General features: G+C 38.0%; 1 protein-coding gene across 2 annotated transcripts in view; it reads left to right on the forward strand.

Annotated features, from left to right (window-relative positions):
- Positions 1-10,192: 10,192 nt before the first annotated feature.
- The window catches only part of SEZ6L (seizure related 6 homolog like), a 330,229-nt gene continuing 325,257 nt past the window's right edge, over positions 10,193-15,164 (forward strand). The window contains exons 1-2 of one of the 2 annotated variants that reach the window (XM_075214453.1): positions 10,193-10,338; positions 10,745-10,928. In XM_075214453.1, the coding sequence (XP_075070554.1) occupies positions 10,835-10,928 (94 nt within the window). In that variant the 5' untranslated portion in view covers positions 10,193-10,338; positions 10,745-10,834. Of the gene's footprint in view, positions 10,339-10,372; positions 10,929-15,164 lie in introns of those variants that run through there. The other variant, XM_075214454.1, reaches the window with a different exon arrangement.

A 15,164-nucleotide genomic window follows, 5' to 3' on the forward strand; every position in this document is an offset into this window, starting at 1 on the left:
ATAATAAAAAACTTCAAAGACTAGGCATACAATACATTTTGAATGTATCAGAGTATCCATCATAGACACTTATGCTACAGAAACAGGCAGTGTTCATTGGATGGACGGTGGTACAATTAATACATTAGGCATTGATAAAACTAAATAGAGGAAGATGGCCTGCACCTTAATCTGTTTATTTACTATGCACTTATCGTTGGGTAGAGTATACATTTGGAGTGAAGAGTAGAGCTTTCAAATACATTGTTTTACTATAAGAGCTTTTTTATGGTACGAGTAAGTTGGATCTGGCTAAATAGAAATTAGTAAATGCAATAATGCTGCCCTTGTCAAGTGGTTACTCTTATATGTTTGCAAGTATATAAATATGTCATGTATAAAATATGTCATGTATATCAATATGGAATGTATATCAATATATAATGTATAAATAATACATATATATTATATCAGTGAATTGCAAAATATGTTATATTAGTGAACTGTAAAAAATATGTAAACCAGACAGTTCATATTGGGCAATAGTTGGCCTGCTCAGAGTATTTATAACTCACATTGATGCAGATTTGGTTGCCAAACATCTGTCTTGACAAGACAATGCAATTGAATTTGAAAGTTCACAATCTGAGAAATTAAGTGACATAATTTGGCATATTGGTCACCCAACCAGCAGTCAGTTGATAGTTGGCAGTACTAGTAGCATACTGAAAACAGTTAAGCATTGCAATGAGTTACAAAATGCCCCCAAAAAATGAATTTTGATGCAAGAATGTACTACAATTAAGGCTTCAGAACATTCTTATGGAAAGGAATGGCGATACAAAAGTCACAAAAGTTTTGCAAAAATGTTTTCCCGGAAATGACGTTTCGACTAGTTTTGAGATCCGAGTTTGACAGGAGAAATTGAGTCACAACTCGGTTTCACTCAGATCCCCAACGTCAGATTTCATTGGATTTCACATAATCCGAACACTCATCTGTAGTTTCTACCAGCTTTGCACACTGCATTATACACACACTGGAACTGATTCAAGTCCAAACGCTACTTGCACATAAGTTGCATTTGAAAAAAGAGCACAGAACTTGTAGTTATGACCGTATTCAAATCCAACTATATCTCAAGATACATTTCCTTTTGAATCTGGGTGTGTGCTCTGCCTAAACAGTACTTGCAGTGCGTAGACACACAGAACAAACTGCAGTATACGCAAAATCGTTTGTACAATAAAAGGCAGCATCAAAATGCATACAAAAAATTGATTATGAAATAAATAACAACTGATATCAGCATTTATATAAATATTAAATTTCAAATTTGTTTTCATTTTTTTCACATAAATAAGGATGCATTCAATGCCCACTGTATATACAATGCATTTTTATAGATGTGTTCTAGCTAGTGGCACGTGTACATTTTAAATCAAAGACTATGTCAATATCAGTCAGCATTTATACCAACCCTGTAGAGAGTACAAATTATATGGCTGAAACCTAGGATACCTAGGAGAAACCCAGGACTTGAATCATCTGCATCTGCATCGTAACACCTTTGCCGTATATTTCCTACGTTAGTCTGTGCTTTCTCTACCGCATTCCGCCTTTCAAGACGTAAGCAGTGGTAAGTGACATGCAATTGCGTTCATTGGAATAAGGCTAGTTTCTGGGAAAGTGCAGAGCTATTTCATGCAATATATTCTACGCAAATGGATATACATCTGAACATGAAATCGGCCCTATGAGTGGACACTTTTTAAGCACACATTTTTAGTACTGGACCCCAATTTGCCTCCAAAATAACCTGAATTGTGACATGCATTCAACAATGTGCTGGAACATTCCTTAGAGATTCTGGTCAATGTTGACATGATAGCATCATGCAGATGCTACAGATTTGTCAGCTGCATATACATGTTGCGAATCTCCCATTCAACCCCAGTGGCGCACGCAGGGGGGGTTTCTGGTTCCCCAGAAACCCCTCCCCTCCGGGAACCAACGGGACTCCACAGCAGCCGCGGCGCTGTCAAAGAAGCGTCCGCGGCAGTGCTGTATTGTAGTATAATACAGCACTGCCACGGATGCTGCTTGACAGCGCCGCGGCTGCTGTAGAATTCAGACTCGCTGAAATGGAGCTGCTGCTCTATTTTTTTTTCCCCGGGGGGGCGGAACCCCCCCTTCTAAATCCTGCGTTCGCCTCTGCAACCCTATCACAAAGGTGGTCTATTGGATTGAGGAGGTCATTGGAGTGCACTGAACTCATTGTTATGTTCGTGGAACCAGCTTGAGATGAAGTTGTGCTGTAACATGGCACGCTATTCTGCTGGAGGTAGCCATTAGAAAATGTTTTTTTTTTTTAAGTGAAACTTTTTTGCCGGCACCTTGTGAAAATCCTTCATGGAGATGAAAATGTGTAACGGATGTGTTGTCATTTACTTCCCCTGCATACTCTGTTTAAATCCTCAGAGCCCTGTGATCTGCGTGATCCCTGCTGTCACACTATTATCTGAAGTCTTGTCCCTCCTGTTACCTTCCTTGTCTGCAGTTCTCATGCCAATTCTCCCCCTTGCTCTCCCTCTCTCTTATACACGGCAGCGGTGAGTTCTACCTCCTCAGGCCTGCAGTGAGTGGCATATATCTGCTCAAATTAGTCCTGTCACCATGTGTCAAATTTTTAACAACTGTCAGAGTGAATTTAAAGCGTTGTGTGCATTGTGTCGGACAGAGCGAACACCATAACTCAAAATTAAATATTAACTGTTGAATCTATAATTCGAATATCTGGTCCTGTTAGCTAATTGATTTGACTGATTAGCACAGCGGGATAGTTGTCCTCTGTTCATGAAAACAAAAAGGTATATGGTACCTAACAGAACAGACACCTCAGTATGTCAAGCCAGTCAAATCAATATACATTTTCAATGACATAAGGCAAAGAAGTTTAGTTACTAACACCTTATTGTCAGCTTGAACCAGTCTGACATATTAGCTAAGTGTTTTAGTCCACAGAACTGCAGGTCACTGAATGTTTTTTGTTTTGCATACCCTAGTGACAGTTGTGTGTGAAAATCCCAGGAAATCAGCAGATTCTGAGGTACCACACTATCTGACACCAACTATCATTCCTCGATCAAAGTCACATTCCTAATACATTCTGGTGTTTGGTCAGAGCAATAACTGAACCTCTTGACCATGCTTGCCTGTTTTTATGCATTGTGTTGCTGCCACATGATTGGCTGAATAGAAAATTGCATTAACGAACAGAGGTACATGTTAACCTAATAAAGTCGCCACTGAGTGTGTATATGTTTGCTGGGGGGAGAATGTATCAGGGCCATCTTAGCAACATTATGGGCCCCCGGGCAAAGCAGTGCACTTGGGCCCCTACCTACACAACCACACACAGGAATATAAATGTAAATTATCAATAAAATTAAGTTTATATTTATTGGTACCTGCAACAAAAATCAGTGTTTAAACCAGGGGTGTCCAACCTTTTAGCTTTCCTGGGCCACATTGGAAGACGACGAGTTGGTTTGGGCCGCACATAAGATACACTAACAATAACGATAGCTGATCATCGAAAAAACCATTGAAAACATAGTTAACATATATATATGAGAAAAAAAGTGATATATATATATATATATATATATATATCACTTTTTTTTCAAATCCCCCTATACTTACCTTTCAATCGCCCTGTTCAAAAAATCCTCTCTAGTTGTTATACTATAATCCCTTTTTGTATTGTTTCGATGCAATATCAATAAAGTGCATTTAAGCCAGGCATTGTATATCAGGGTGCCCTGACCAGGCCTGCGGTACCTGACATATACATCACTGTGACCCCAAATTGTGACCTGTTTTGCTAATTACACCACTATGTTAGTTAAGGGATAACAACTTATAATGGGCCAAAGAGAATAATATATAATGCCCCATTAGTATTACAAGTAGAAGTATGTAGCAGGGAGATAAGGTCCATGATGCTCCAGGACCAGGTGACTTTTATTCACTGGTCAGCGTCCCTTGAAATAATAAAAAAAATCCCCCTTAACTTACCTTTTAATTGGCTTGTTCTCCCGTCCTCTTCTCTTCTTTTCTCCAATTCTGTGCTGCTGATTGTTCTTCTCGCGCGGGTGACTCCTCTGTGCTGCGCTCCGCAATGGATGTTGGGCGTGATGACATCACGCCCGACATTCACTGCGAGCACCACACGGAGGAGGAGACAAGGGAGGGAGCCGGAGTACCAGCTGACGTGACCGCGTGACCGCAAGGTAAGTATTTTCTTTTCTTTTTTTTGCAGGATTTTTTTTTCCCATTAACAGTGCTGCCCCCTTGCCACAACCAAAGCTCCTTCTGGGCCACATTTACAGGTGTGTTGGGCCGCATGAGGCCCGCGGGCCGCGGGTTGGACAACCCTGGTTTAAACATTAAAAACCATACTGTACAGCTGTGCTTTGATACATGGGTGAATAGATTTTTCTTTCTATTGAGCCCTGCCTATGGGGTCCCTATGCTCGAGGGGCCCCCGGCAACTGCCCAGCATGCCCAGGGGAAAAGACGGCCCTGGAAAGTATCATTTGGCTAAGATCATCCTACTCCTGAATATTTCCTCCTCCACTGAAATACAGTCATCTAATTTAAAATAGATGTGCTACAGATTTTCTTTCTAATTCAGCTATGAGTGAGAGACTGGCCATTCGAACTAAACCCTACAATTCATTATTATTATTATTATTATTATTATTATTATTATTATTATTATCATTGATGTATATGGTGCACCAATGCTCTTAAGCACCAGACAATGGGAAAAACAGGATACATTAATATTGAAAAGGGTAAGGAGGGCCCTGCTCCTGAGAGCGTACAATATAATTGGAAAGTCCACAGCTGAGATGAAAGGAGCAAGTGTGACTCAGAGTGTAGCTTGGGACAGCAGAGAGTGTGTACCAGTGTGAATAATATAGCCTGGAATATTATAGGTTTATATAAAGCTTATTAAAGAACAGTACTAGTCATCTAGTCTGCATGAGTACTGCACTAATAATGGAGTTTCATTAACAGATAATCTTAGCAAGTGAGCAGCACATACATATCATAGGTAATCTGCGACTGACAGCTAATGTTGGACTTTATACTGTAATCAGCAAATACTGGGGAGTTTCCATCATAGCTCTATGTGCAACAGACTTTTTGACAATTGCTACTCTGTAGATATTTATAATTTGCAAATGGTATTAGTATTGATTACCATTTAAAGTCTAGTGGTGCCAAGCTAATTAAGCTCCGTTCAAGTTTTGTTGCTTCAGGGAACAAGGACTGTAGAAACCTATTTTGTTGATTATTCTGCATTTGTAGCCAGAGTACAGCAAAAAAAACATTGGGCATATCACACTGACAAGGTCACATTTTAATTGAAGTTGTCTAAAACTTTCTGAAAGTTGCATTTATTGTCTATGGGCCTATTATTACATAACATATATCTAAGGATTGAAGTAAGCTCGCCAACAATAAGACTTTCAACCAGGTAGGAGCCATTTATTTATATGCATTAAGCACACATGTCTGTGGTAGCTATATACAAATTTGCCTATGGTTGTGACTTTACAGGCTCATTGCTGCAGGAGCGCATGTATATTCCCATGTGTTCCTCTGAGAAATACACCATTACAAATGAAAAATGTATTCTCACTTGACAGGTTCTCAATTGACCGGTAATACACATTGGAAGATCAATTGTTCCACTGTGTGCTGTCTGGCAACTTTTAGCTCAGGGGAATTGTGCAACCAAGAGGAGCAGTGTGTGTCACCGACAAAGGCCAAACGGCCAAACTATGGAAGACTAGACTAACCTCCAACACCATCCATTTCCATTCTTGCACCAGATAAAATGCTTTGCTTCTGCATCCCATTGCTCATTTAGTTTTCAGCAGCCCAGTCCACTCAGCTCCTCCCATTGGAATATGCTAAATGCTACACGCTGCCATTTTCATTTGCAAAATTCATGTGCATGGTGCAAAGCCAAGTCACCGCAGGAGGTATAGTTGCTCTTGTGAAAAATTAAGGGCCTTTTGGACGCAAGTCACCATAGGCAGCTCAGGGAAGGTCCCCAGGAATGGACCTCGACTTGTAGCTCCAAGGACTCTTGAATTTCAGGAGCCAGTTTAGGCAATGGCTGCTCCAAAATTATTAAATTCCATACGCTCTCAATGGTAGTTGCTTACTTCCCTTCCAGCCACCATGGACAAGCCTTGTTAACACGACTTGCATGCTCTACATAAGAACTGTTCCCGGTCTTGACCAGCATCTGGAACTTGGTCTGGAACATGTCAGGGGTTACCGCAAAGCTGCTTCACCTACTCTGCAAGCCACCATGCTTATGTCATGGTCATGGTAGGCCTCCATGGTAGTGCTCGACCCATCACCTCTGCCTCCTCAATCCCATGTATCACCACATTGCATTAATAACTCCAATAATATATTAAAAAACTCTTCCAAGACCACTTGACTTTAATAGTCCCATGTGATATTAATACCCCCACTTTCTTTTGCATAACATTAACCCAGCCACCAGTACTCACATATCATTAAGCATGGGAAGGTGGGAGGGAAGCTAGAGAGACGATGAAGGTGAGAGGGAGTAATGGATCAGGGATAGATCCATGGCACATAGCTTACAATGAGCTGCTAGGCCTCAGGAAAGGGTCAAGCCTCCAATGCCTGGGCTGCCCATAACAGTCCTGCCTGATTAAAAAAATTGAAGGAAAAGAAATTCACCCATTCTTTCAGGGATCCCTGATTCTGGCCCTGGTCATCCACTGTAATACTGCCTTGAGGGGCATATGCCAAACTCCCAACCAGTCCAATCTGCTTCTGACTGTGAGTAATGCTTATAAATGCATATATTAGCAGCTGTTATTAAATACTACTTTTGTGGAATAGTTTAGGTACCTTAGACTGTAATCTTTTTAAATGATTCATTGACTACCTGATTAGTAGAATCCAACTCCTGCAATAGCCTCTGATGTACAGGTTCAGCGATAGTAGAGCTAAACATTTTTCCAGACTCAACTTAAGACAACATTAGTCAAAGAAACAAGACCCTTTTAACTTTAATACATTATTTACTATGTCAATGCATGGGTATTTAACATATATTAAATATGGATTACTTAAACAAAGGGAGTATACAATGAAATTAAAAAAAAAATCACATTCAATTTTGAGAAGAGTCTAGGGGGTATATTTACTAAACTGGAGATTTGAATAAGTGGAGATGTTGCCTATAGCAACCAATCAGATTCTAGTTGTAATTTATTTAGTACATTCTACAAAATGACAGCTAGAATCTGATCGGTTTCTATAGGCAACATCTCCACTTTTTCAAGCCTGCAGTTTAGTAAATATACCCCTAGATCTTCAGTGTGCAAGGCATAGGCAGGCTGCATATGTTTGGCCTACTTAGGAGTGAGACTCCGCCATAAGGTACTAGCAATGAACATTTTAACTAATGAGAGTGCTTCTAGCCAGAAGTTAGAAATAAGATAGGATTTGTATATTCATGGACTCTTTGAATATTTCATACTTAATATACAATGGCATATAAATAAAATAAAAATCCTGGAAAAAAATAGTGGTTGAAAAAAGTGGATTAGAATAGTTCAATATAACTATATTTCTTGAAGCCAAACATATTTAGCAGACTCATGGACTTAACCTTTGCAATTCTCTTTGACAATTCAAACAAAGTAATTGCTTTTGATTTTTCCCCCAGTTGACTATAGTGAGAAACATGTTGCTCCTTCTTAGCTGTAGTGTTACTGAGTATGATGCTGTGTTTCATGTTTAGTATAAGTAGCCTGATACTGTTGCTATGATATTGCTCTACTTCCCTTCCCCCTTACTGTTCCCTTTAATAGTGTAATACTGGGCACTGTAAAGTGTGAAATATTAACATCATTTTTATTGCTTTGGAAATATGGCATTTTAAGTAGGCAAAGTACAAATGATTTGATAATTTACAGCTGAGTGATTGCATCAGTGACCATCCTTTCTGTGATCAAATTAAATTACCAGGAATGACCAATTGCCTAGCAAATGAAAAATAAACATTTTTTCTTGACAGATAAAAAATGTACATTCTATTATGTACACTCATTTTTAATCAAGTTAGCTGATTCTGATACAAACAAATTAATGCCTACCAAAAAACACTTCCTAATTTGTAGAATAATTGTTCTGAACAAATCAGATTGCTTTTCACCATTTATTTATATAGCGCCTACATATTCTACAGTGCTTTATGCAGATTATTTAATGATTCATATCAATCCCTGTCCCAGTGGAGCTTACAGTGTATATTCTCTACCAGATAGATACACACTGGGGTTAATTTTGTCAGAAGTCAATGAACCTACCAGTTCGTCTTTGTAACCTAAGCAAACACGGGGAGAACATATAAACTTAAAACAGATAGTGCCCTGGTCAGAAACATGACCCCAGCACTGTGAGTGAGCAATGCTAACCACTTTGCCATGATGCTGCCACATCATGGGTCACATGTAACAATGGGCTGATTCCTTAAGGAAAGTTAAGCAAAAAATTGAGTAAGTTTTCTTACTCAAGTTTTCTGGGCAAAACAATGTTGCAATGCAAGGGGTGCTAATTAGTTTATTATTTTGCACAAAAATAAAATATTGTCCGTTTTTTCATGTAGCACACAAATACTTGATAGCTTATTTGTAAACTGAAATTTAAAGTTGATCTAGGACGTGCCCTACCCCAACTATAAATCTACCTCCTCCTCCAATGCAACTTGGTTTTGCCTTACTTACTTAATTTTGCTTAACTTTCCTTAATGATTCAGGCCCAATGTGTGTATTATTTGACAGAAAACAAATGTTTTTTGTGCGGCCAGCGTAATGTCCCATTAAAAGGTTTTTAAAAAACAATCAAACTGGTGTTTTGATAAAAAAAAAAACCCTGTAACAAATTGTAATACCATAATAACAAAATACAGCAGGGATTCAGGATCAACCAAAATTGAATTAATGTCAGTGAACTTTAAATGAAAGTACAAATATTGGGGAATTCCAGCCAATGTATCCCTTAAAGCTCCAGGTACTGCATCACTAGATCATTTAAAAACAAAAAGTAATACATTTGTACAGAACTTGTTTCTTAAATACCTCAGAATAAAATAGGAAAACAGCTATGGAAACAAAATGCAACACTCAGGAGACTATTTATTAAGAACTTCCAATAGGGCTAATTGCCATACAAAATCGCCTATTGCCATAATTTATTTTTAAAATGATGGCCCGGAGCAGTAAGAGTTAATTTACCTCTTTACCAGACTATACCTGCACAGTGGAACTGAAAGCCCAGACTTTCTAATACTTTTTATTCTAAGAATAACGCATTTGTTTAGTGATTTTCTTCTGCTATCGCCATCGTGCAATGACAGAAAAGGGATTTTGGTGGTTGTGGTACCGTTACTTTTGCCCACTGTGGCCCCTTGATGTATACAGTGAAGCCCCAATATCCAGCCAAAACACACCTTTGTTTTGCAATAGTTATGGCTTTATGTCCTATCATAAACCTGCTAGTCAGAATGTCAGCAAAAGGAATAAACGAAAACCCCATGTTTAGTCCACATAAACAGATAATTTAATTCCATTATGTGGTGTAGCCAGGGGACACTTCCATACTGATGCACAGGAGTGAACAGTGTTACAAAATATTATATTACTAAAAGAGTTGTAAATACTTGGAAGGAAAAATCCAGCAAACTGTTACAAAAAAACCAATAGTATAAACATGTAAACTACATTGGGATTAACAAGCCTGTCCTGAGAATTAACCTTTATTAAATAAAATAGTCAGCATTGGTGGAAAAATGATCTGCTGTCAACAATTGAAACTAAATACTGTGCTTGACTGTAATTACTTTGACATTGTATAGTGTTTTGTTTCTACATCTTAAATATGTGTTTGCTGATAAAGTACAGCACCTTTAAATAAAGAAATATATGAATATTATTAATATTTTTAAAAATGTGTTGTATTCAGATTATTATGCTGCTGCCAATTGTCTCTGCTTAATGGCTGGATGCACAGACCACAAACTGTATCCACTGCTAGTGTCTATTTTTACCCTCTTCTGTCCTATTGCACAGTTCCTACTGCAGTTTCCTCTAGTGCATGTCTTCCCATCCATGTGTCTGTGCCTCATAGTACTTTGTGGTTGCATTCTCCCAATGCAATGCCTTGGATGCTATAATATGAATGCTTCCTAGCAGCAGCCTACCAGAACACAACACACAGTCACGTTAGGTTTGTACTGAAGATTTTTGTTTCTTTGTTTCCCTCCTGCTCTTTCCATCTCTCTGCCTTTTTAATCTCTCTTTCGCTGAGCTCAAATTCACACTCTTTAATATGTTCCCTCTTGGCTGATCAGTTTGTTTTAATTTCCTACTCACTCTTCTCTCTCTCCCTGCTGTCTCCATTCTCTCTTTCCCAGTGTCTCTACTCCCTGCCAGCCCTCTCTCTTTCTCCTCTTTATCAGACTGCCGTGTCTCTCCCCCACCTTCTTCATTTCAGTACAGTATCATTCTTTTCATAAACAAGCACAGAGCCTTCTCTGTGCATTGCTGTGCCTCTGTCTCCTCTGCCCCTTTAATCAATAGCCACACCAGGAGAGTTGCTCACATGAATGAGTCCTTGTGAATCTCACCCCCAGACATCTTTCAGTGGATGTGCAGGGCAGAGCTGGAAATCTTGTTCAACTATCCTTTCTAATCCTGGTTTCCTCGGAGTCTAAGGTTCTGTCATGTTGACCCGTGGAATATGCGAGTCTCTTGGTGTCAATGTCCACCCTGCGGTCCTCATCTTCCTCGTCCTCCTGGTAGGAGCCCACGCTGAAGGTAAGGAGATGATTAGTGCTACCAAATTAACTAGCATCACTGCTAACTGTGTCTGTTCTCGTAGCATTCTTTGTTATAGGCACCTGCTCTTTTAATTGATGATGCTTTTATTTTAGTACTTTAAGTGTTAGGGAAAAAAAATAGTTAATGGTGCTGATTTATTTTAAGGCAAATTAAGCAGCAGGGGAACAGCTATATATTTTCAAGGCTTAATCAATAAGCTGCTTTTCAGTGCCGAAAGTAAAGATATGTGGGAATTTTCTAAAGAAAGGAGTAGGTTAAGAAACGAAAAGCACATGTTCTTACTGCATTGTACTGGAAATGTAGCATTATATTGTGTGAGCTGTCCAGTAATAGGATGAACTATATTAATTATATTATAGAGCTTAGCCTATATATCTGTGAGTTTACAAACTGTGCATATATTTTTAATCATATTTTGGGATTTACAATTACAGTTTTATTTCAAATGAAGCTTTATGTTGTACATGCCATTCAGATTATGACGTGAGATGGACTTTTTTTTAATTTCCCACTCTGGGACTTGACTTTATATTCATTAAAATAACTGGGCAGTGTTAATGTCTGAATCTGATCTCAGTGCACCTGGAACTCTTTTGCAGCCAGATACTCTGTGAGGGGTTTAGTGAAAGTTAATCTTTCAGTATGTGCCAGCTTTGTATCTTTTTTAGACATGCTGGTGAGATTTTCAGTTTTTGATCTTTGCTTCTCATTTTTACTATTATTAAATGTAAATATGAAGTCTTTTAGATTTCCATCTACTTTATTCCCTTTGATGAATGTCTTATACTGTTCTACAATGGTCAAATTCTTACATCTCTGCCTCTTGGATCAGCTAAGATTTTATTATGCCTATTATTGCTCTTGCTCTCCGGTTTTTAAGTGTTTCTGTATTATGAAATGTTTATTAAAAGATATGGCCCCTTACTTTGTAATAGTATGAAAGATTCGGGAGTGAAATAGACATACGCTGTATCATTTAGAATGAGCATTGCAAAGTACAGTACAGACAATTCCTAGTGGATTTTTCTGTTTCCTTTTCAAAATATTAACAAAAAGACCTAGATGTAAAATAGGGAATTGAGGATGTGATGCTTATGGTAAATATTCATTAAGCTTTGAGAAAACCAATGATTGTGAATTGGGCAGGGAATGACTGATGGTCACTTTCTATAAATCAAGACTCCCAATTAGTGAGAGTTACTGATACATAGACTGTGAGTATTCTAATATGTAACATTTGTAGCACATTAATATGCAACACAAACTTTTGATAGTGTTGGCTTTGTTGGTTATCCTGGCGGATGTACCCATACTGGAGATACTTAAAGAAAGCACACAGTATTCTGCGATACAAGCTCTGCCCAGCTTGACAAAGTCTAATAGAAAAACCAGTCAGTTTGAAAGTGCTAATCATCACAAGGTTCTAAGAACAAAGAATCATGTCATGTCATACTGCATAATAGAGGGTAACATTTAAACTTTTTCATTCATTGGCATATCAATAATTACTTGAGAAGTGATTTGGTTCAAGAAGTCTTAATTGGCTTACACCTCTAATGATTTTCATATAAAGGTTAGCTTGATCTCAATAAGAAACAATGATTCTGATAGCAAATTTTAAATATTTATCCTCAATCACCCCTGTTGTATAGGGCTTTCTAGTACTTAATGTAATTACTTTGTTTTAAATTACCAAATTATGGTACATTAAATATAATTTAACTTGCATTAGTTTAACTAAAATGCTTATTTTTATTATATTTAGTGTTTATTTGCATGCCCCTCCTCTTTAGAATGTTGAGTTTTGTATTTTGTTTTTAGAGAGTATCTAGACTCAGCCTTAACAGATGTAAGTTATAGAAAAGAGAATAATAAAATAATAAATAAATCTTGACCACTGTATACCTTTAAAAATGCAATTCATAGCAAAATCTTTCAGGTACACCAAGTTGGTTTTGTTCTTGGGGGTTTTAGATTTGTTTGTTGGTTTGTTTTTAGCAATAATCCAATTAATTTATCAATATGAGTCACTTCCAAAAACTGGGAATCTGATGTATGTTGGCGATGGGTCACATTCTATCTACAATACTTTATATAGAATTATCATATGAGATGTAACAAATGATATGATTGTATCTCAATAATAGAGTTGTCTGCTTCTTCAGGCGAGGAGTGTCAGGGCTGCTGAAGAGCGTCTGCAGTGTATAGATGAGTGAATGGCAGTCTAATAACCATGTTTCTAACTTTGAATATCTATTTAGTAAATATCTTAACCATGCATTGAGAACGAAATTGCCATGTGAGTGTACGTTATCTGCTCCTATTAAATTCCATGCCAGGTAATGAAATTCTGATTGATGAATTGGATAAAAGTACAGAAACAGTAGTACTGCTATTTTTCAGGTATTGAACATATACCTTTGGGTTTTCTGGTGCAGCTTCCATTTTCTTCTTTTCAATTCAAGGCAGCATTGAACCCTGCCAATACAGAAATTGCAGTATGTGGAGAGTTCTTTTGTCTGCAGGTTGTACTTTTAAATTTACCATCTGTCTAATACAATTGTTGGTCCCTTACCTGCTGGATTGGTTCAGATTATGTATGGGCTAAAAATAGGATAATAGCAATGAAAACATTTAAAGTTATAACAGAGGAAATAAGCAAAGAAACTGTTTGTTGGAGTAATTCAAAAAAATGTGTGGTCTAGATTCAAAGCGTTACTGTCTTCTAAGTATGTTGGCTTTAAATATGTTATTGACATTGGAAATAACTAACATGAAAATAGCTGTTATCTTACTGTTACTGAGTTCTATATTTATATTTGTAAGCACTGGCACTTTTCTACAGAATAAACTAGAGTATTCCAAGAGTAGTGACATCCCAATCTACCAGACATCATTCTTCATTGTTCAAGAGATTAGATATATTGATAATTTACTATTTGGACCACAATTATTATATATAATGATAAACCATCAATATGCTGTACATTACTGTACAAATTTGGGGGAAGAGAGAGCAACAAACCGACATGCATTAATAACAATTCCAGGTCTATACTGGGGTATATTTGATGTGACAATGGTTCTTCTACACAAAACATCACAAAGTAAGTTTACTTTTATTTTAGAAGGTATATTTTCCATTTGCATATGGCATCCCTGGTCATAACACATATTGTTTACTGAAGTCATCCTCAAATCTACAAGTAGAGGACAGAAAATGAAGATTCTTGGGTAAATGAGGGACATCAAGCATATTGAAAGCAAAGGCTTCAAAACCGGTGTGGTTCATACATCAAGAAAAAAACATTCAAGTATTGTCAGGATCATGTTTTAAAATTCTGGACTGGCCTGGTTACCTGTAACTATGGCTGCAAGAAGAACTCTCAGTAGCCTTTAAAAAAGGGTAATTGGTTAGTTGTATTTGGCAGAAGCTTCACTGACCAATACACCTCGACTTGTAATGTTTCACAAGCAACGGTGTCTAATGTAATGTCAGATTGATACTCGGAGAGTAAAATATCATCAGAAGGGACAATAGTGGGCAGGAGAGCATACTGCAGATCAGGATATCTGTCTTTAGTTTGAAGTGCAAAGCAAAACAGATGAGCAACTGCAGATCAATTGACTACAAACTTCAACCTGTAGTGCAAACAGACAGTTTCGTCAAAGGTGGTTGTGACAGGATGAACCTCCTATGCCACCCTGTCCGTACTGCTGAGGACTGACTGGCTTGCCTTGCCACCATCCCCTTTTCTTTATCCCTAATTGTGCCCCTCCAAACGCAGTAGGAGGAGCTTCTGCTGTCATCACTAGTCTCCTTTGCAGCGCCTAGTACTGCTTTCTTCTGGGTAACTCTTGCTGCTAGTGTACTTCCTTGTTGGGCAACAGGACTGGTACCCCTGGCAACTTCATTTAGATCAGGGTTACTGTGGATGGTTCCCCCTGCCATAACACACTGGCCAGAGCTGCAGGGTAGATATCAGAGCGTTGGTACTGTATGCTGGGTCCCAAACTCAGAAAAGCCGGATAACAGATAAGAATGGTCTGCTCTGTTTTTACAACAGGTAAGTAGACATCAAAGCAGGATCTTGAAGCAGTGATGTTTTATTAGCTCAAGTAGTCCTAATAAGTACAGTTATATGCCAGCTAATGGTACTAGCGAAGTTGCAGATGAAATAATACATTACATGGTAAAACATAGCTCTTTAT

Source organism: Mixophyes fleayi, chromosome 1 (genome assembly GCF_038048845.1).
Source record: "Mixophyes fleayi isolate aMixFle1 chromosome 1, aMixFle1.hap1, whole genome shotgun sequence".
Lineage (NCBI taxonomy): Eukaryota > Metazoa > Chordata > Amphibia > Anura > Limnodynastidae > Mixophyes > Mixophyes fleayi.